We start from the raw sequence: 22,478 nt of genomic DNA, 5'->3' as shown, positions 1-22,478 counted from the left end.
TTATCCAAAGGTTACAATCTGTCACTGTCATGTAACTCAAAACAAGAACTGAAGGTAATTTAAATTAGAGGCCAATGAAAATATTTTGGCTTGCATGAATATGAGAAATCCTGAGAGTAAATTATTTTGTGCAGAGGTAAAGTAATTGTGGATCAAGAGTGAAGGTGATAGTATTTTTAATGTCATTAGAGTATGAATAGATGGATAATTGGGAATTTTATGGGTTTTCTTGGTTTTTTTTTTTTTTTTGTTTGTGTTTTGGGGGGGTTTGTTTGGTTTGGGTTTTTTTACTTCTAAAAGTATCACAAACCATGGGCCAGAGTGGTAAGGAATGAGCAACTTTGATTTAAGACCATTAAACACATTTACTTCCTGAATAAAGTTATCCTATGCAAGTTTCCATCTGAGTCAAAGATATTATCCAAACTTAGAAAAAAAAGCCTTGAGGCTACTGATCAATTCCATCAATGAAAGCAGGATTGAAGGTTATATAGATTTTTAGTACTGAATAGTTAGCATTACTAGAGCTCTTCAAAATTTATAAAAGCTTTTTAGTTTTGAAGACTGAAATGCTCATAATAATGTGAAGTGCTCTCACAATTTTAAATCACTCTATACTGCAGACTCCCAAATTCTTATCACTGTCAGTTTCAGCTGCTCATCTATTATCACCAATATGTTGGTTTAGAAAAGTGTTGCACTGCCTTTTTTCACCAAGTCTGAAAACCTCACTCTAATCATAGGATGAAATTAGCTAGGCCTTATGAATGATGTTCTTAAAAATGCAAAAACAATAGACCAACAAATGAAGCCACTCAATGGCCTTGATAAAAACTTATTGTCTGAAATAAAAACACAAACGTCCTATGTAAATTTTTCATTTTTTTTAATATGAAAATTAAACAAAGTAGAATACACTCAGATGTAACATTCTCCTTTCCCTTGTTAATACAAAGATTTTTTGTAAGCAATGTACTATCAAGTAGCTCATTGACTCATTTCCCAACTCAAAAAATATGAGAAACGTCGGTGAGAGATGTACACTAGTATGTTAAGAACCACGGTTTACAGAGAAACCATACAAAACACTGCTAAAACCTGTTCTGTTTACCTCAACATTGAATCAAAGAGTCATTGAGGCTGGAAGGGACCTTTGAGGACAGCTAGACAAATTTCCCTGTTCAAGCAGAATCAGCTACAGCAGGTTGCCCAGGGGCCTCTACAGATGAGATAAATGGGCTGACAGTGCAACAGGGAAAATGCAAACTCCTGCATGTGGGGAGGAACAACCCCAGGCACCAATCCACACCAGCGAATGACTTGCTGGAAAATGGATTGGCAGAAAAGGATCTGTGGGACCTGGTGGACACCAAGCTGAAGGTGAGCCATCAATGCACCCTTCCTGCAAAGGTGGATGATGGTATCCTAGCATGTGTTAAAGAAAGTATTGCCAGCAGATCAAGAGAGGCGGCCCTTGCCCTCTGCTCTGGATGAAACATCGTCTGGAGTTGGGTGGGTGCACCAGAGACATCGACAGACTGAAAAGAGTCCTAAAAAGGGGCACAAAGACAACTGGAATCTAAAGTATCTCTCCTATGAGAGGAGGCTGAGAGCTCTGGGACAGCTTAGCCTTGCAAAGAGAAGATTCAGGGGGGAGCTTGTAAATTTGCGTAACTATCTGAAGGAAAGGTGCAAAGAAGATGGAGCTGGGCCCTTTCCAGTGGTGCCCAGTGACAGGACAAGAGGCAATGGGCACAAACTGGTATCCAGTGGGTGTCCATCAGGAAACTGAGACTGGGAAGGTAAGTGAGCACTGGTACTGTTTGCCCAGAGAGGCTGTGGAGTCTCCACACTTGGAGAGATTCAAATGCTGTCTAGGCATGGTCCTGGACAACTGGCTTTAGGTGATATTGCTTGAACAGAAAACTGGGCAAGATGAACTCCAGAGGTGCCTTCCAACCTCAACCATTCTGTGATTCCATTTTTAAGCACGGTCCCACAGAGTTCCTTTTCTTGTTGTCTCCTTGATCAACTTCTGTCAATACTCTCCAAAAATCTTACAGATTGCATGTGCCCTGCTGTACTGTCCTTACAACTGTGGGTAAAATTCCTCATGAGGGCCAGGGTTTGTGGACACAAGAATTCTTTCAGTTGTTTGAAGAAAGACCCATCTATTTCTTCCTGATCAGGAAGTCCATAGCACATTCCCACTGCAACAGCAGCCATATGCCAATGCAGTGTCCTCATGTTATCATTGTTGCATTCAACACCAGTGAATTAACCACTTTAAATTAATCTGAAAGCAGATTTTTGTCTCTGAATTTAGAGGAATAAAAAAATGTAACCATGGTTGATTGGATAAAGGAATAAATAATAAAGTTAAGGAACACCCAAAGAAAGTGGGGTTTTTTCTATTTTCTGATTCAGATAAAACTCTGAATGGTTGCCACAATAACTTTTTATGTCTAGTCTCATGAAAAAATAGGCTCTGAGGACCTGCATTTGCTTTTTCTACAGCAAGAAAAAGGTAGATCCCTTCTGGCAACCTCTAGTTGGGGAAGCTTTTCTACTGGAGTGCCTTCTGGGCTAGTGCAGTCTCCCATTGTACTTCATTCCTGGGCCTTTGATGAAGTCCTGTGGCCTTGCTTAAGGTGGTATTTTAAGAATGCAGTCTCACTGGTTGGATTGCTCATGTGACCCTGAAACACAGCTGGAAAACTGACTGGATATACCTCATATAATTGAAGAGATGTTTGTTTGCAACTAGGTATTTTTTCCTGTGGAATTATCATCTTATGTTTTCTTAGAGCAATTAATAACAAGGGACAGTGTAGTCCCACATCATAACCAAGGAATTGATGAAATAGGAAAAAAATAATGTGCTACCAGTGAGATTCAGTGTGCTTATGATTGTGTGCTGTACAGCACTCTGTCTGCAAGATCTGAGTGGTTTAAACATTGTGTGCTTCCCTTGGGCACTTAGGTAAAGCAAATACCCATTCACTTCAGGTTGGATTGTAGGTTTCATGGAGCTTTCCCCAGAACAGGTATTGCTCAGCTTCAGAGGACAACTGCACTTATATTCCCCCTAAATTTCTACCATCCAGCTTCCATGCATGCTGAAAAGTAGAAAACCCCAAGAAAATGCATCATTTCTGCTGGTTCTGAAAGGGTAGACAGTTTTGGAATGTGTCAGGTAGAACTTAGTTAATATTTAGATGCTGAATTTAGATACTAATTAGGAGAAACTGAGACAAATTTGATTCCTTCTTCATATGCACTGTCAGGAAATACTTTGTGTTTATATGCAATAGGAATAGAAATAAAAAGCTTATTTATGTATCAGAATTATTTATTCAACACCTTCATTTGCAGAATTTGTCTGTATCTTTATGCCCATGGTTGTGTAGAGATTATTCACACATGTTAACAGTTCTTCAATAAAATGTAATCTGATGAATTCTTACAATATTGTAAAGCGGAACAGAGAACATTTTAATGGTCAGTAGGTTCACAGCCATTACCAGTGCATGTTCTTCCATCTTCTGCCAGCTTGTAGGGATCAGTGTGGAGACATTTGTAGCTGCCCTTAGTATTAACACATGTAGCAGAAGGCTGGCATGGTGGATTAATTTCATTTTCACATTCATCAATGTCTGCAAAATGAGCGCACACTGATCAATAATAATTACAAATTACAAAGGGATTACTAATTTCTCATAAACACTTTTTACAAGGATTCATAAATGAAAGGCATTGTACATTTTCAATGAGACAGATAATGATAAAAATCTGTCTTGTTACTGTTTAAAGGACAAAGTAGAGGGTTGTTGTTTTGTTTTTTTGTTTGTTTATTTTAAAGCTGGAAATGATGAAACAAAATGTTGCTTTCATAATCCTCCAAAAGCTACAAATGGAAATTGGCTGAATTGTCAAAAATGCAAACTCTAAACTTGAGAGCTCTTCTTGCATGTGTTTATATCCTAGGATTTGACTTCCTCTATAAATGTGTTCATCCTGTGCTCTATAACAATAATGAAAATAGTAATGCAGACACAGTTCTCTACACTTCTATGCATTTTTTTGAGGACTTAAATTTTCAGGTAAGTTTTGGTTACAAAATTTATAACCACGATTTATGATACCACTGCAAGGATGGTTGTTTCAAGATGCTATATAAATTCTGTAAAATGACAATATCCTGACAGAATGTTGAGCAGATGAACAATTATCCACTGGAAAATGTGGATACACATATTGTTCTAGAGGCCTTTCAAGACCTTTCACTCTCACTTTCATCACTGGTCATGTGATGAAATGGGAAACAACAGTGCAGGAGAGAAAGTACAGAAAGAAAGAAAGTAAGTAAAGAAAGTAAAATAAGAAAGGAAGAAAGAGAAAGAAAGGAAAGAAAGAAAGGAAGAAAGAAAGAGGAAGGAAGGAAGGAAGGAAGGAAGGAAGGAAGGAAGGAAGGAAGGAAGGAGGAAGGAAGGAAGGAAGGAAGGAAGGAAGGAAGGAAGGAAGGAAGGAAGGAAGGAAGGAAGGAAGGAAGGAAGGAAGGAAGGAAGGAAGGAAGGAAGGAAGGAAGGAAGGAAGGAAGGAAGGAAGGAAGGAAGGAAGAGAAAGAAAGAAGAAAGAAAGAAAGGGGTCTTTTCATAATTTTGCAACTTTCTTCTTTCTATGTAATATTTACTTGCATGACTGAATTCAGTTGACTAAAAGTAGGTGTCTAGTGTTTTTTTAGGTACTTCCCAATTGGTTCTGTATATCTGACAGCTGGTTTAATGTCTCTGACCAATGGTCCTGTGAAGCATTGCAAACCCATGTGGACAAGTAGTCAAGTCTTCAGTGTCTTCTCTTTTTGGTTTTATTCCTTTCCTTCTCTACTACAATGTTTAGCTGCTACTTCAATTATAAGCAGTTATTTTCAGTCAGTATAAGAAACTGACCTGTATTTACTGACTTAGTTTACCATTGTCACTGAGACCACTTTCCATCATTGGAAATAGGATCAGCCTGATTCTCTCAAATTTTAGTACAAAAAAGTCGCTGTGCCCAAAGATAATTATCAAATAAGATGGTCAAAAGACTAACATGGAGGAAAAATCTAAAACTTGAGAACCCTTAAGAAACAATAACTTTCAATAACAATAACAAAGTGTTATCACTTTGAAGCAGGAAAAGATTCTGTTGTTCAGGATGAAGATTTCTGAGTATTACTCCCTTCAAAACTAAATTTTGTGTCAATGTTCACTGCCTTAGTCATCATCCAGGAAGGAAAACCTGCACCCTTGCCTGCACTGTAATTCAAATGTGCCACTTCCACTTCTGCAGATCCATAGTCATGCTATCTGCTAAGTAGCTAACACTTCTTCATCACCAAATAGTGCATGTCAGATCTGACCAGTCTACCCTGTTAATCAGAGAGCTGTAGTTTACTAAATCAAAATAAAGAGTTATCTATCAGGAGTATGACATCGCTTAATATAAAGAAAGGTGGCATATTCTAGCACTAAATGGCTTCCTGAATCAATAGATATGATTTCAGTCAAAGCCCAAGTTAGTAAGCGGGAATTAACAGCTCTCTGAATCCTATGCTTTTGCCAGCAAGCCACTCTGTCTTTTCCAGAGCAGCATGTAATTTTGAAACCATCTGCAGAAATGCTAAGCTCTATCCTCCTCATTATATTGCTTGATTTATCCCTAATTTGCTGAATATTTAAAAGAATGGGAACATATTGCACAGGCATGCATGGAACAAAGTGCTTTCTACTGTAAAACTCAAGTAGCATCTGCATAAGTGGGTTTTGATGGTTTTCCTTTAATAAAGGCATTGCTTTTTTAATATATGCAGCAACTTGTTTTCCTATAGCAGATATACAGTCTTTTGTTTACATTACTGAACATATTAAAAGAAACTAGGACAAGGAATGATTCACTCATTTAGCTTATTTATTCCATTCACTACCAGAACATTTATCTATTGAAAAGGTTTTATTATAATTCACTTAACAGCTTTATTTCTTTATATAGTATTTATGTGGGAGGAATTCAGTGGATAAATAGGATGTGAATAAAGGAAAGAGCTGCAAATTTCATTTCACTTTTTCCATACCAGGTATACAATTAGAATGAAGAGCTTTCTATTCCACTATCACAGAAATACCGATAAGCAGACTTTATTGTGGATGAGTTGCAGCACTTGCACTCAAATTATTTTACCACCATCCATAATGTATTCTGAAATACAGCCTTTTTGGGTTTAGTTTTCTCTCATGTTCTTATAAAGCAGAAGAGTGTGAATATGCATACACATACACATACGTATATAATACATATATATGTACACACACCCCCATTGTAAATGCACACATTTGAAATGTGAACAGAGAGAATTCATTTTTCATAACATGAAGAGTGAAAGTCGAAATATTTGCCACCTTCTCTTTCTGAGCTATTCTATTAAACACTAAAAGGCAAAAAGAAAATAAAGATTAAAGAATTATTAAAAGAACAGAAAAGGGTTACTGAGAAAATGTGCCAGAAATAAGTCCTTTTTCTGATTTTTTACCTACTCTACTTTTGTACCTGCAGAAATAATTAACTTCTGGCAAATCTTTTCACAGCTATTTGGGAGAGGGAGGTTGGACCTAAAGTGATTATTACTTTTCTGAATTTCACTTATTCACTTCACAGAATGTTTTTTTTTCACTTTTACTAAAATTATTAGCATGACACATGACCTAGTCGTGCATAGTTCAACTTTTATCTAGAAGATCCATTGAAACAATGCCAGAAAAATGACAACTCTCTGTCATGCTGTTATGTTCAATGTAGGAGGAAGCAATGTATAATTCTGATTTGCTGCCTTTTTTCTCACTTTCTCCTCCCCCTCCCTCCCACTGGCTGTTAATAGACTTGATTTTTGCTTAATTGGGCAATTTTTAGTGCCATTTTCCTATCATCAGCTTGATTGCTGAATCAGAATGGGTAGAAATTGAGATAGCAATTCTGGAGAGAATTTCACATTTTTGTGCTATTACACCTATAACCCCTGGATGCTAACTACAAGGAAGCATAGGAGTGAATTCACATCTGATGAGCTATGGTGGACTTTAGCTGTTAGGAAACTCATAAATAAATAAATAAATAAGAAGAATAGTAATAATAGATACCTATACAAATTGGAGCCTCAAAGTTCCATCCTTTGCTTGTGCAGGTTAATTGTTCTTCTCCTTGTAACTCAAATCCATAGTGACATGTATAAGTCACTGTAGATTTTCCAGATTCTGAGCAGTATACAAAATCACCATTTTCCACACTCTTTGGTGTTCCACATAGCTCATCTACAAATAGAAAATCTGTATAACAGGCTTTGAAAACATTAAATTTTGACATCCCATGTCAAACTATGACATCCCCTTATACTTACAAATGGATGGTATTCATTACTGCTATAAACATTAAGTTCAGTGAAAATTTTCACATGTTTTAAGGTGATCAAGATTTTCATTGTTCATTTGTGGAAAAGAATTTATATGGGATACCACAGGTTTGACGTGTAATCCTCACAAAACTAGCATTACAACATAAGAAGGACATGGACCTGTTGGATCAAGTCCAGAGTAGGGCAACACAGATAATCAGAGGGCTGGAGCACCTTTCCTTTGAGAAGAGAGAGGCTGAGAGAGTTGGGGTTGTTGTTGTTGTTGCAGCCTGGAGAAGAAAAGGCTCCAGGGAAACCTTTTTGCCATCTGCTAATTTAACCAAGTCTTTTCAGAATGATTGGCACAAACTTTTTACCAGAACCTCATTCAATAGGGCAAGGGATAATGTTTTTAAACTAAAAGACGGTTGATTAAGATTAAATATAAGGAACAAGTTTTTTAAAAGAGTATTGTAGCAGCAATCCCCTGAATGGGGAACAATGAGCATTGACTCCATGACTGCAGAAGGCTGATCACTTTATTGTTACTGTTGATACACTATACTATTCTATACTATATTCTACTATATTAAAAACCCATTGCCCTTGACAGACAGTCTGATACAACTTTGACCTAATTAGTCAATCAATCAAAACACCATCACCAGAGTCCAATTAAGAAATCACCCTTTGGTAAACAATCTCCATAACACATTCCACATGTGTGCAACAACAGGTGCAGCAAGTAGAGATAAGGATTGTTTTTTTTGAGCTTTCTCACAGCTTCCCAGGAAAATCCTGGGAGAGAATTATGTCTGTCTCTCTTCAAAGGATATGTAATTACCACACAAGAGTCCTCACTGGCACAAGTTGCCCTGAGAGGTGAAAGCCCCATCCCTGGAAACATTTGGATTCAGATTGCACAGGCCTCTAAACAATTTGATATAGTTGAATATGTCCTTCGTCATTCCAGGTGAGTTGAACTAGATGTCTTATAAAGATCCCTTCCAAGCCAAAATGTTTTATGATTCTATAATCCCACTTCTAAGTGATAGAAATACTTAAGGTCTCACCCAGGCCAGTAATTCAAGATCTGCCAGAACCAAGATCAGTACTTCAACTGTTCTTTATTGTCCCCTTCCCTCCCCTTCTCTCTCCACCCCTCCCTTCCCCTCCAAAACGATTGGTAACAACAGATTACCTTCCTGATAAAATTCTTGCCAAGCTTCTAAATTCATCCCAGGTATATTGTTACAATGCTTAAAATCTTGTGGAAACTTTCCAAGTTGAAAGGCATCTGCTGGAACTTCAGAAATTCCTGTGTTGTCACAAATCACGCGGGACAGTGAATGTTTTATGAGTTCCTGCTTTTGAGCTTCTGTGAAAACATCATTTTCCCACCAAAATCTGGAAAAAATAATACAAACTTTTTCTGAAAAGATCAAATTCAAAGAGCTGGTTATTCTGACTTACACAGTACATTATATAAAAGACCAAAAATAAGAATTACAGCAAAAATATGTGAATATAACAATAATAAGAGTAAACGCCATGGCCATACCGAACCATTAATAAAAAGGCTAGTGTGAGCCTGTACTGGTCAACTCAGGTCTTGTGTTAAAGCCAACAGAATTGCTTTTCATTGATTAAACAGGTCCACAAAAAAAGTTACAATCCTGAGACAAAAACTTGAGACAGACTTGATTGGACTGGATCCTTACTCCTGTGCTGTTCACTCATAAATTGTTAAAGCATAAATTATAGAAGAATGGCAGGAGTAACAATAATAGATTTCCCCATTCCAAAGCTTTTGAATTCTGCTTGCTCTTACTGAATGGTTGGTAGGAAAACAGGTATTGTTGAATGTTTCTCTGGTTAACTAGGAACGTTTAATTTGCTAAGAAACCTGTAGATATGCAGAGTAATTATAGTAGAAAAACATAAGATAGTTATGTTTTTGATCATACAAAAAGTAAGCTAAGAGGACTCTCTGGAACAGACAAGACCTGTTTATTTTTGTCAGGAGTGTGGTGTCAGAACAGAGGAACCAGTTGGTGCTACAAATGTATATCTATTAAATAGTGACATTATAAAAAATATATATGTATGCATAGACAATATACATTCAAAGGTTAAAGGAAAGAAAACAATGAGGAGAAAAGGAAAGACAAACATTTCGTAAATAAAGAAGGGTCATTAATGCCAAAAATACTTCTGGAGAGTTTGATTTAATATCTCTATTAGTAAATTAAATGGTCATAAGCACTGCTACACTGCTTAGTTCCCTGTGGTACTCAGGCCAGGCCAGTTAGGATTTTCCCAAATGCTAGGCAGGATTGGTGATAACACGCCTGAGGATAGTCAGCAGTAGAGTATGGGAATGATCACACTATAGAAACTGAGCTCAGGTTGAACAGAGGACTTATGATCCATACTACAGTGGGCTCATGGCTGAGGTTTCTAGAAAGTCTGTGAGTTTGTGTTTACATTTTCCCAAATAAAACAGAGCGGCAGTATTGACTGTGGACTCTATGCAAACCTGACACATGAGCAGCATTTGAAGATTTTTATGAGCTGTCTGTAAAGATTCCATGCAAATGGGAAGTCTGATAATTGTGTTTGTGTTCTGGGGAGGACTGCCAGTGTGCCCTAGAGTGGCTTTTCAGGGAAAATCGGATCCTGCTGCCAACAGGAGCATACCTGCTGGATAAGGTAAGTGCATGTGAAATTTTGGAAAACTGGCTTTATTTGTAGGTCAATAGTTACCTTCAGGAGCCTGATTTGTTAAAAAACCCATCCCACTTTGCCTACATTGAAGGAGGAGGCAGTGTACAGAACCAGGGGTGAAGTGAATGTCCCACACCTCAGCAGCACTGTGGCAAGAAATGCAGGAGAGATGGAGGGGCTAAAGGCTGTATCTCCCTGCACACTGTTCCTAAACTACTCAGAGCATCCTGAAACCTCACTGATGATTCCAAGGCCCCTTCCTATAACCAAAGCTATCCTCCACTCAGTTCTACATCTGTCATGTCCCCTTTCATGTACATTAAAACCTATTCTACTTTCATCACAAAATTCAGTTTTATCTACAGGTCTAAATGAAAAATTATTTTTTAATCTACCCAAAAGATAGGTGTTTACTTTAACAAACATTTTGATTTACTTCATTCTGTCTGTATGAGGTGACCAAATCCCTATGCAAAGTATGTCAAAACTTCAGAAGTTTTGCCCAAATATTTCAAATCCTGAGATCGCAAAAATATTCAGAGGAGGAAGAGGTGGAAGAAGGCTAATGGTTTAAAAACAAGATGTTTCAGGGATGTGGTTTAGACAGTGCCTGAGTTTGGTAGATAGGAAGAAGAAAACCTTTCATTTTTTTTTTTTTTTGAGATTACTGAAAAAAAGTTTTTTGGGCCATCAGAATTCAGAGTTCAGACAGATGAAAATTCCAGGTAGTCCTGATTTTTGAACCTAAAGACTGCATTAGAAGAATTATTTTTAAATCCCTGCTTACAGATCTGTCAGTTGGGTTATCTTGTGTATGTAGTGTCCCTGGTGCACTTATAGGTAACACCCAAATGACCAGACACTTTTCTGTTATTATTTTGTGACAACTATAACATGTTTTTACATACTTCTAACTTCTCTTAGGTGGTTTCTTTATTATTAATGAAGAATACCATTTCACATTTAAGTTAACTCCCACAAACTTTGTGGCAGAAAAGTGGGGAATTCTTTCGTTATTAGAACTCTCTTTTTCTCAATTTGGAGTTAATGTATTAAATTAGGCTTATGCTTATTTAATGCAGGTAGCATTATAAGACACTGAATGTTAAGTAACTGTGTAAGGTACTGAATAATAGAATGGAGGCTGAAAAGACCTCCATAGATACTCCTTCCTCAGATAGGGAAAAGTATGCCTGTACAATTCAGAGGGCTTTCAACCATGTTTTTAACACAGAGGAGTAGAATATTTGTTGTCTATACAGTTTCTGCAAATAAAATGTTACCTTTATGATTAGCGTTGCTTTTTCTTGGGTGATAATTAATTAACACTTTTCAAAGTTCAGATTTAAATTCTGCCTTGGATGATTATTTCCATAATGGTTATTTTCCATAACAGTGACTTATAAGGAGAGCTTAAAGGTCATTGTAAGGACTAGATGTACTTAAACACCCCTGCTAGCATGGTGTGAGCAGTTTTAAATTAGATGTCACATGACATCCAAAATTACTGCCACAAGTACATGACAGAAATAAAAAAAAATTGTTTTTATAATTGCTTCATGAGCAGAAGCAAGATGTAAACAGCTTCTTGTGCCCCATTGTGAGCTAAAGCTGCATTCCTCCTGCATTTCTGGTATGAAGGGTTGTACTGGCACAAGGTCCTGGTGGCACTTGTGCAGGGTTGGTTGAACTGACATCCTATGCTGTGTCCAATGAGGTAACTCTGGGAACACTCTGCAGTCCCAATTCACATAAGGCCAAGTACATGGTGTTTTTTTAATCCCCTCTATGAAGACTGAATTACAGCTTTTTCCTATCCCTTCTGACTTTCCTGCAGTTGCCAAAGAAAAATATTGAGGTTCTTTCAGCTCCTGAGACCAGGGCAGCCCTCAGGGGGAATAAAGACTGCACAGTACTACATCCAACCCTGCAGAAGCTACTGGCCCCTGCCACAATTAACTTCTGGTGGCACCTTGCATTTTCAGCAGGAGTGCACAGCTGGATACCACAGTACCATAGAAAGAAATTCCATGTCATCTGGAATTGATACTGTGTACCAGCCAAAGAGGAATAATCAAAAGCTCACCCGGCAAAACTGAGGGAGCTAAGACGAAAATGTGCAAGGGGTGGAGAATGATTTGTTTGAAGCATATTTAAGTGTCTGTAAAATCTCCATTGCTACTGGGTTTCTACACATGGTTTGACTCATAATAAACTCACCGGTCACCATCCCTTAGTGCTTTCATTTGCTTTCCAATTATACATGCGAACAGGGGACCAGTTCTAGCGCCTGGAAGAAAGTCTTCCATGAGACCGCCAAGCCAAACATCAATATTGTTAGGATTATGGTACAATTCCATGATTTTTTCAGTGACATTGGGATTGGTTGTTACTGTATTCAGGTCAGTGTGAGTTTCCAGTTTTGGTAAACCACAGAATTCTCGCCATTCATTATAACCTGCAAATATGATATTTAAAGGAAGATTAGATTTGTCTGTTAGACATGATATATGAAAATTAAAAAATTATAAGGACTGTATTTTGACAATCTTGATCATAGTCATAGACTGTTATGTATAAAAAAGGTATATTATTACTGGTTAAATTGATGAGAGAAATTATGGCAGGATCTGAGCTATGCTCCAGCAGTCTTTCTCTAAGCAGGTTTATCCATGGCCTGATGGGCTATTAACTCTTTGACTGCTGGTTCAATCTTACCCTGGGCTGACTGGAGTAGAAAATCTAATGCAAAAACCAGTGACAAACATTTAATATTTCTCAAAATGCGGAGTGTACCTAACTACGCCATCTATACCACTCCCGAAGACATCTGTCAACACTTTCTGTGGTTGGTGGAGCTGGGGAGCCTGTGCCTGAATTGACCTATCCCACAGGCTGGGAACAGCCTGCTAATGGGAAGTGGCTGCTTCAGGCAGAAAGCCCCACTTCTCAGAGCTGGTTCCAGCAAAAACCAGCCTCAGGTACCTACACTGTGCTCACCCAATCCACTCACTTGTACTGTTATTCTAAATTCTAGATTTACCAGATTATTTTAATCTCAAAACTGTCATATACTTTCCATCAAAGTTAAGAATATTAGCAATGTATATTTTAAAAGAGACTTAAGTGGCTTTTCTGATTATTAAAACTATTATTTAAAAGCTTATGATTACATCCCAAATATAATCAGTTATACTTCAGTTAGAGCTGGAAGAAAAGTCAATAGACCTGGGAGTCCATGATCACGGCCACGTTGTAAATTCAATGACGATAAATCAAGTGAACCATTATTGGATAGCACAAACAGTTTTTCTGTTAACTCCTCATTCAGCAGTTGATCTTGTACCTGCAGTTTTGCTGGATGTGCTAGAAGACCCCTTATTAAAGGATCCAAGCCTCCTATAAGAATAAAAAAATGATGGTATTTTAACTTTCATAACAAATGTGAATACATATATGTTTCTATGTTTTTATAACATTGTCCACACAGATTTTTACATGCAGACACATGCAAAAATCTCCTTTAGTTTAAAGAAAAAGTAATAGTGGTATGAAAGAGCTCCATCTTCTTCAGGTATAAAAGAACTTGCAACCTGTTAATAAATTCATACACAAAAAATTCCAGAAATGTCTTTATCATCACTCATCCTTCTATTGATAATCTACCAGACTGGTTTAATCTGGAGAGTAATGTTCTTCAAATTCAGTCAACTATTTAATTGAGAATAATAATTCAAGTTCTTTTTAGTGCTCTGGAATCCAGTCAACAACTTAAATAAATAATTTAATTAAATAAATGCTCCAATTCCTAATTCAGGATAAGTAACTTTGAAAAAAGTTACAGTATTCTGGGGAGAAAAAGAACAAAAAACAACAGAAGCAATTTAAATAAGACCATACCTTCTTTAATGAGTCTCCAGGGACTAAAGAAAACTTGGTGCAAGTGAAGATTTGGGAGTTCAGGATCATCTAAATACTGTGCATTCAATCGCCTTACTATTGGTTGGATTGTTGCATGACCAAAACGAAAAGCAGCTGTTGCAAATACATTAGAAACTGTAGGATTGATTGTGGGATCATAACCTGTATAAAGGCCAATGTACTGATTGAAAGCATCTGGACCAATGATTTTGGGAATGTAATCTCTTAAAGTAATAATCTAAAAGAAAAGAAAAAGAAACATATTTCAGCTTTTCTAGAGGTGAATAGTAATGAATCCCAGGTGCTAAATGCTATTTTCTTCATTCATCTATGCCCAATCATTTGGCATAAGTAAGTGCAATATTACCTGGAAAACAATATCAGTCTTATTTTTGCAGCAAGGGGACAAATGACCAGAGAGAATTGGTGGTGCAGCTCAAAGCAGTGCAACAGTCAGGCCCTGTTAGATCTTACCATAGGTATGCTAGACCAAAGCCTCCTGAGCAGAGATTACCAGTGCTGCTCATTTACAAACCACAGGAATAATCCAGCTCACCGGAGGTGTGTTGAGATTAAAAATGTAAATTTTAATGGCCTTAAAAATGGCAATGAAAGCAAGAAACACTATAATATCTTTCAAGAACGCTTTCTAATGTGAACAGATGCTATTTTCAGACATATGTTTGTGACACAAATCCTCTTTTTCTTTTTTATTTGAAATTATGAGGCTTTAAAATACTGATGCCCAAAATCTCCTTGTAGACATTTTATACTAAACTTAAATCAATTTATAGACTTCTAAAAAATACACTTCAAAAATGAAAAGACAGATAAACACCTTCTGTCAAATGCTTTTATAATGTAATAGTATTAGAGTGGCATGGAAAAGCATAGGAGTAATCATGAGGAAAAGGAAAGAGGGGGAAATATTCTAATGTACCAAATAAAATGAAAATGCATTATAGGTTAAAGATTATGCTGAACTCAATAAAGCAATATGAGATAAATATGAAGCATAATGAACTCAATAAAATACCTCATATATGCAATATAATATGCAATAAATATACAGACAAAGGTACTTTGAACTTGATATAGTGCATATTGAAAAGCTAGCTGGCATGAAATAACCTTATAAAAAATTTGTATTTTTATTTTAGGCACAGAGCACAGACAAGCAGACCTTTCCACAATTTGATCACTTTTCTCAGAAAGTAGAGGTTTAGTTTTTCAGGTTAGGTTGTGCAGTGAACAAAATATGTAAAAGACAATATGCTAGAATCTCCTTTAGTGCAGCATAAGAAACAAATGAAATTATTGCAAGAAATTAGTACTGACACTAAGTCATTTGAAAAGCTAATCTTTTGCTTTATTCACAAAGGTTTTGCAAGACAGCAGTTCTAGTTTTAGACATAGTTTTTACAATCAAAGACCTTATGGAGGAGTAAGTTAGTCATGGATACAAAAATCCTGGTATGACTAATTTTTTGGCTCATTTTAAATGAAATCCCAAGCTAAGCTGCTCAGAAAGGCTGGACTCCCTGGAGGAAAGGGCAACTCAGATTTTTCATTTTCTCCAGAGGCAGAATCTTCATTTCTAATTTTCTTGATAGGGAAAGAGGGGTTGCCATTTCAAGACACAAAAATTAAAAGCTAAGGGTAAAAAGGTGTCCTATGCCTGCCTACCCTCCACTAGGAGAGGCATCTCTTTGATGGAAAGTTCCAAAGGCTAAATGAGGCTCCATCAAATAGAGGTGAGTTTTAGACAATACAGGCTAAGTTGTTACTAATACAGAAGACTACAATATTGCTACTGGAATCTGCCAAAGAACCCCATCTGAAATGGCATCTAGAATTTTTTTTAGTCTCTGGATGTGGCCAAATTTGTCTGTGGGAAGTCAAGGAGAGGCTCAATACAGGTTCCTACAACTCACACCTATATAAATTTCAAAGAAGATATTAAAAGCTGACAAGCATCAAAATTATTTTTGTTAAAATTCTTTTGCATGCAGTCCCTTCTCTCAGATAATGACATAAAATGTTTATTTGCTTTCATGAATAAGCACAGTACTTTCTTTCAGTAGAGTATTTCTTCAATAAATGAGATCTCTTGTGGAAAGAAAGGAATGCGCTTGTTACAAAATACGTCAATAAAGTCAGACAGAAAGCAACTCAGCAAGCAACTATGTGAGAAAGAAATCACAAGCTAGCTTAATGAATGGCTTCATCATTTCTGGCTTACTTTGAGTCTATTTGTTTAAAAAAAGTTAACTTTTGGGCATTTGCAGGAGCATAAGGGAATGTATGTGGATATCCTAAGTCTGAACCTGCAAGGTACTGAGTGGTCTCAATTCTGTGACATTAACGAGATTAGTAGTAATCCAAATTCCTCTTAGGCTACATTCATCACCTCATAGCATCACATCCAAACTCTGCAGAAGCCTCACAAAGAAAACAATTTTAATCAGTAACATCAATATTTCTGCTATCTCATGGCAGTCATTGTTCCAATAGTTTAATTTAGTGGAAAATTATGACAAATGAGCACTGTGTTTTAAACAGAGGCCCATATGCTTGGTGTTTTAATGTGACCTTTTTCATCTATATAACCATATATTAACTGAGAAATTAGGATCATTTAAATTCTATTCATTTAGTCATACCAGAGAAAATAAAATACTAATTTCTTAACAATTCTGCCAATCATTTGGTAAGTATCCAGACAGAAACAGCATCTGAGTGTCACAAAAAGGATTTGTATAGATTTTGCATCATATCATGAAACCTATGTGCACTGGTTTACAGAAAAAGTAATTTAATCCTGACCTGTAAACACTAGAACACTGCAAGTCAGACATGGTGTTACTGTTAAAGGCAGCACCCTTCTCATTCAGAAGGCAGAATTACAGCTAAATGTTTTTTATCAATTAGATGAAAAAGATCCAGAAATTCTTATCACTTTTCATAGGGTTCAGGAGACTTTCCTTTCAAAAGCCTCTACAAGTATACCTCAAAGTAGGTGTAAGTGGGGCACAATGGTTGGAACAGGAAAACAAAACAAAAAAAAAAGGTTGGAAGAGTGAATATAAAAATGTGTGAACCACCATAAGGATAAGTAAGGCCAAAAGTGTGTCTTGTCATTGCCATTGGCCAGCTGTAACTGCAGAGGAATAGCATCTCACTGAGATCGTGTGGTGCCAATTAAATGAAGCTTCAGCACTTGGAAAAGATTGCAGAAAAAATAGAGAACTATCAAATATAGCAAAGATGTTTTATTCATTAAAGTGCTATGCATGGTTAGTTTGCTGTTCTCATTGAAAATAATAAAGGATTTAGAGATGATGAAGATGATGTTGAAGTCCTAAACTTTTGGGTAAAAGGTGATTTTACAAGAATTCAATTTTTAATTTAAAAAATGGACACATTATTATAGTTTTGTTAATAGTCTAAACTATACACTTTATAAACATGAGTTCTGACATTATTCAATACATACTATTTTATAAGATATATTGTTTATCTATTTATTCTTTATAATTTCATATTCTGAGAGGAGCTACCTAATAATTTAATTTCACAAACAAGCTTCATCTAAGCAGTTAATGTATGTCTCAGAAGAGAGACTTTCAGCCACTTTCAACCCATGCCTTGGACCATGCAAGATGCTCAGAGAACACAAGCAAATGCAGAAGGAAGCAAAATAAACACCTACATGTACACTGAAAACTAAAGGCAGTTGTCACCTAAAATTTGGATTAAGTGGGAGCAACTTCATTCATTCAGAGATGGTTCTCTGGTACTGTAATAAATCAAAGAGAATTGGATTCAGTTTGATCTGCAGAAGTCCTGCTCCATCTGACTAGTGCCAAATAGTCCATCTCTCATAATCCAAATGTCACATCAGGGGGAACTCTCTCCAAAAAGAGCAGCATAGGTGTCTGCAAACTTTGTATGTATGAGACAGTAATGTTTAGACTAGCAGTTGCATAATTGAACATTTTTTCTTGAGATATTTAATGACAATGAAAAAATTTTCTTTGCACAAAACATGAGGTAAATAAGAATATATGTCTTTAACACTGCATACTGCAGTATTAATACTTTATAAAGTTAAGCATGTGTCATTCCCATGAAATAGAAAGGACAGTTACTACTCATTGTCAGTGAAACTGTGTAATGCAGCCAAAAACCCCTGTTTTGCGCAGGATATCAACAGACAATTGTTATGTTTGCTAACTTTGTCAAGTTTCTATTATCAAATTCTTGTCACTAGAGATATTTATGGTGCCAAAAAAATATCCAGGAAGAATGGTCTAAATAGATCTTTTTTTTTCATCTTCTTTATTCTAGAAAGAAGAATAGGCTTTTTATTCAATTCTCTATAATTACACACCCACAGGCAGGACTCATGCTTGAAAGCATTCCTTCCAAAAAAAGAGAATTTTAGAGATGTCTAGCAACTGAAACAAAACTTGATAGTGGAAATCTCAAGGTAAATTCAACCAGAGCTGTCATTAGTGTGCCAGTTAACATACCACACTAATAGAGATACTCCAATTATCTGTCCTGAATGAATGTTTCTAAACCAGCTAGAGATAACTCAAACCCATTTTTAATGAGCCACAGGCAAATCTCATTAGTCTGTGATACCAGCAGAGATAATGAGCAGTGCTGATCCATGCAGTGCAGTGCCTTGCATAGAACTGTTTCTTTCAGGCTGTTATGTTTGCAGATGCAAACCGGGAGGATATGATGCACAGAAGCCTGCTTTTGTAATGCAATTTTCTTCTAACAAGTATTAACAACTATTCTGCCTTGTCAATGCCATTCTTTTAATGAAAATTGTGTATTTATGGCAGAGGAGCTGACTTGGTTAAAGCAAACAAAAAGCCAAACATTTCAAAACAGCTGACTAAATACAATTAAGTGTATTACTTTGAAGCTATATGGCTTTGAGTGCAAGTAACAATGCATTAGATCATGTAGGTGGTTTCTTAAAGGAAACATGCTTCTTATTCTATTCCACTGTCTAAAAATTGTGGCAGAAGAAAGGAAAATTGTTTTATCAGAAAAATAAAATTTTTGCATCCTTCCCCAATTTATCTTCAAATAAGTCTCCTTTGGTACTGAAAAAAAAAATTATAAAAGTCAGAAAACATGTCTAATATACACATCCTTGTGGACTCTTCTGTATTTTACCATTCCTATTTCTCCTGCAGTCTCCTGTCACCAGTAGCTCCTGATGTTTAGGCATCACAACTTAATTGAGAACGTCACTGCCATTTTTACACAGAGGATTTATTATTTATGATATACCTGTGAGAAATTAAACATTTTGTACATTATATAAATACAGAGACATACATTACTTTTCAATAATTTCCCTTACCAAAAAAAAAAAAAAAAAAAAAAGCATCTGAAAAGGCCTCATTTATAGACAAAACAGACATTGTAGTTGCCTGCATAAATATGTGTCAGAGTAGAAACTGCCATGAAAATCAGAGCACTGAAGTGCATAGACAAACAAAGTACTGGGACATTGCATTTAGGAAAGTGGAAAGCAAAACAAACTTTAAACATGCCGTATGTGAAGCACAGAAATAGGTGGGAAAGAAAAGGTGACGTGATCTCAAAAGCCCCTCACAGAAGCAGATGTGAAGCTTTGTGTGTTCTGTTGTGAGATATTCCCTGCAGTGTGTAGATAAGCAAACAAGCAGCCAACCTGATGCAGAGCACCAACAATTTTGCGTGTCTCCTGGTAGACGGTCTCGGCGCTCCAGTGGCCGTTGATGCGTTTGAGGGCTCGGGCCAGGCGGTTGTGCTCCCTCAGCCACAGTGTGTGCATGGCAGCCAGGGAGGTGACCTCGCTGGAGCGGCTGTCCCCAGCCAGGAAACATTCCACCCTCTCACCTGCACTTGCACTTGAGTCCTGTGCACAAGGGGATGGGATCTGGTCCGTAAAAGGCAGGTACTCCCGATGGTTATCATGGTACTTTAGGTTTACTCTAAGAAGGCCTTCTTTGCTTGTTAAATTCCTCAGTTTGTTTTCAACAGCAGGGGTACTGCCATAGACTGTAGAGGCATCAAGGAAAGAAGTTAAGCCATTGATCTGTTGTCTTGTATTTAGCATGGATATATTTCCAAAGAGAATAGCATGATCACCGGTGCCGCATGCGGGAGATGAGCGATAGAAGGGCAGGCAATCCTTCCCTGCAGATAATGTATCATTGGTGGTTACCTGCATACAAAATAAGGGTATTTTCTGAGGTGAGGAGAACAGCCATAGATGCTGAATTGAGTCTTGTCTAAATATTTACCTTCACTCTCTCAGTTTTTCATTGCTCAGACCTCATCTACTGGAGTGACATATTCTGAATATGTATAGATTGTTTTTCCTTAGACTGAAGGAAAAATATGAATCCTTTTTAAGCAGAGACAAACAAATCCCAAAACATTTACTTCATCATAAGATGTTGATGTAATACATCTACATCTAAGTCAGTCTGGCTTTACAATGAAAATTCATCATAAAACGTATCAGAGTGAAGACGTGAACATCTGGTCAAATTCTGTTCTACTGAAGAGCAGCTGAAACAGCAGGTTTACCTGTATGCATCACAACATAATGAGGAGTTTCAGTGTCTTCAGCAGCACTCTGTGAAAGCTTTGGTTCAATACTGAGTTCTAATTCAGCTTCCTAACTGCTTTCTGCCAGTCTCCCACAAGTCTTCTGACGCATTATTTTGCTGCAACAGTTGTCTTACAAGTACTGAATTCTGACCATCTTTATAAAAAGCAAAGGCGGCACATAGACTTGGCTAAATGAAAGATTGCCCAGTCCTTTATTGATTTGAACCCCACACAGTTAAGACACAGAGGTCAAATAATGAGGTTCAAAAGTCTGACTAAGAGAAAAGAAATGTTTTATACAGACACCTGAGCTAACCCTTATTTGTATTCTGTCTTATTTGTATTCTATTTTTTCAGAACTCTTTGGCAGAAGACAGTGAATGCTACATATGTGATGTAATTTATTCTTCATTTTTCTAATAATACAGAGATCAGTTTGCAAAGATAGAACAGTCATTGAATTTGGGTTAACAGTAACAAAACAACTTTTACTGTGGAATGAAGTTAATTAACTTTATATAATAACGTTACTTATTATACCAGGTAAAATCTTCCTACTACTGGGAGCTCATGTCTGTAGAGATCGATACCAAAAAGTAATTTACATTAAGAAATGGTTTAATTTTGTTTTGTAAAGAAATTCCACCATTATTTCTTCGTTGCCTAGGTTTTAGCAAATCAAGGTAGGTTGTGTTTGAAAAAAACAAGTAATTTTTTTCACTGATTTTTGAAATCAGTAATTTCTCTGTCTTGTGTTTTCTTTTTAGCATTTGTTATTATGTCTTTTGCTATTAGTGTGGCTTCTTTTTCCCTTCAGCTGGTAATGTAAGCAGGCAGCTCATCTCATAATACAAATATCTGAGCTTGACAGCCACAGCCCTGTATGTGTTTGAGTGTCTCCTGCTTCTAGTCATCATGAGATATTCCAGGAAGAATTCAAATATCACTGAGAAAAGAATGTAGGAGATGCCTTTATGCTGTTAAACAGCAAGGCTTGCAGCAAAACATAAACACTGAGTGAAGTTCATACTGAATAATCTTTAGTTAACTGCCTCTGCAATTTCAATTCAATCCGTTCTGGTCCCAGTGGAGAAAAAAACTGCAGTAATGAACATTAAGAGACTGGCAGAGCTGCATTATGCTGTCCTTTCCTTTTTCATAGGATTAGTAGTTTGCAGCCAGCAGCTGAATGTGCAAAATAGAAGTTCCTTACATTATTATTTAGAGACATTAAAAATAATTGGAGTGAAAAAAGAGACCCTTTTCTACTGAAATAGGTACTGAGTAACATTTTTTTTTTTCTAAACTAAGGACTAAAATGAATGTGATTCTTTTTTGTTTGTGTTGCATAATTCTAGAAGGGAAAAAATTGCAACAAAACTCTGTTTGGCTGCAATACTTTTCCTATATAGCTGCATGTTAATTTAAATGGTTATTGTATATGCACGGTCAAACCTGGTTATGGAGACATTCTTCTATGTGAAGGAAAATAAAAGGTAATAATTGTTTAAGTGTACCGCAATCTCTAAACTGTTATTTCACTTAAAGAAAAAATCTTGCTTATTGTGAATTCATCCTGTGGGAAATGACCTTGTAAATGGTTTTTTACAGGAGATTTAAAAGAAAACCTAGCTTATGGCCTCTGAAAGTTTGAAAAAAAAGAAAATATTAATGCTTGGAGACGAGTGCATGGTCCCATCTGACAGCAAGCTGCTGCTTCTGAAACAGAAGAAGAAGGCAGGAACTCACTTTGCTGGTTGTTGAGTGCAGATGA

At 36.7% G+C, this 22,478-nt stretch overlaps 1 protein-coding gene across 1 annotated transcript in view; it reads right to left on the bottom strand.

Annotated features, from left to right (window-relative positions):
* Positions 1–3,495: 3,495 nt before the first annotated feature.
* The window catches only part of TPO (thyroid peroxidase), a 37,073-nt gene continuing 18,090 nt past the window's right edge, over positions 3,496–22,478 (bottom strand). Inside the window, exons 7-13 of the mRNA XM_030235777.2 lie at positions 19,797–20,312; positions 14,054–14,312; positions 13,382–13,552; positions 12,374–12,611; positions 8,628–8,833; positions 7,176–7,346; positions 3,496–3,656 (exon numbers count right to left, since the gene is read on the bottom strand). Coding sequence (XP_030091637.2) covers positions 3,496–3,656; positions 7,176–7,346; positions 8,628–8,833; positions 12,374–12,611; positions 13,382–13,552; positions 14,054–14,312; positions 19,797–20,312 — 1,722 coding nt within the window. The remainder of the gene's footprint in view (positions 3,657–7,175; positions 7,347–8,627; positions 8,834–12,373; positions 12,612–13,381; positions 13,553–14,053; positions 14,313–19,796; positions 20,313–22,478) is intronic.

This window comes from Serinus canaria, chromosome 3 (genome assembly GCF_022539315.1).
Source record: "Serinus canaria isolate serCan28SL12 chromosome 3, serCan2020, whole genome shotgun sequence".
NCBI classification, from domain to species: domain Eukaryota; kingdom Metazoa; phylum Chordata; class Aves; order Passeriformes; family Fringillidae; genus Serinus; species Serinus canaria.
Note: the sequence above shows the minus strand (reverse complement) of the source record. Positions and strands in the feature narration are given on the sequence as shown.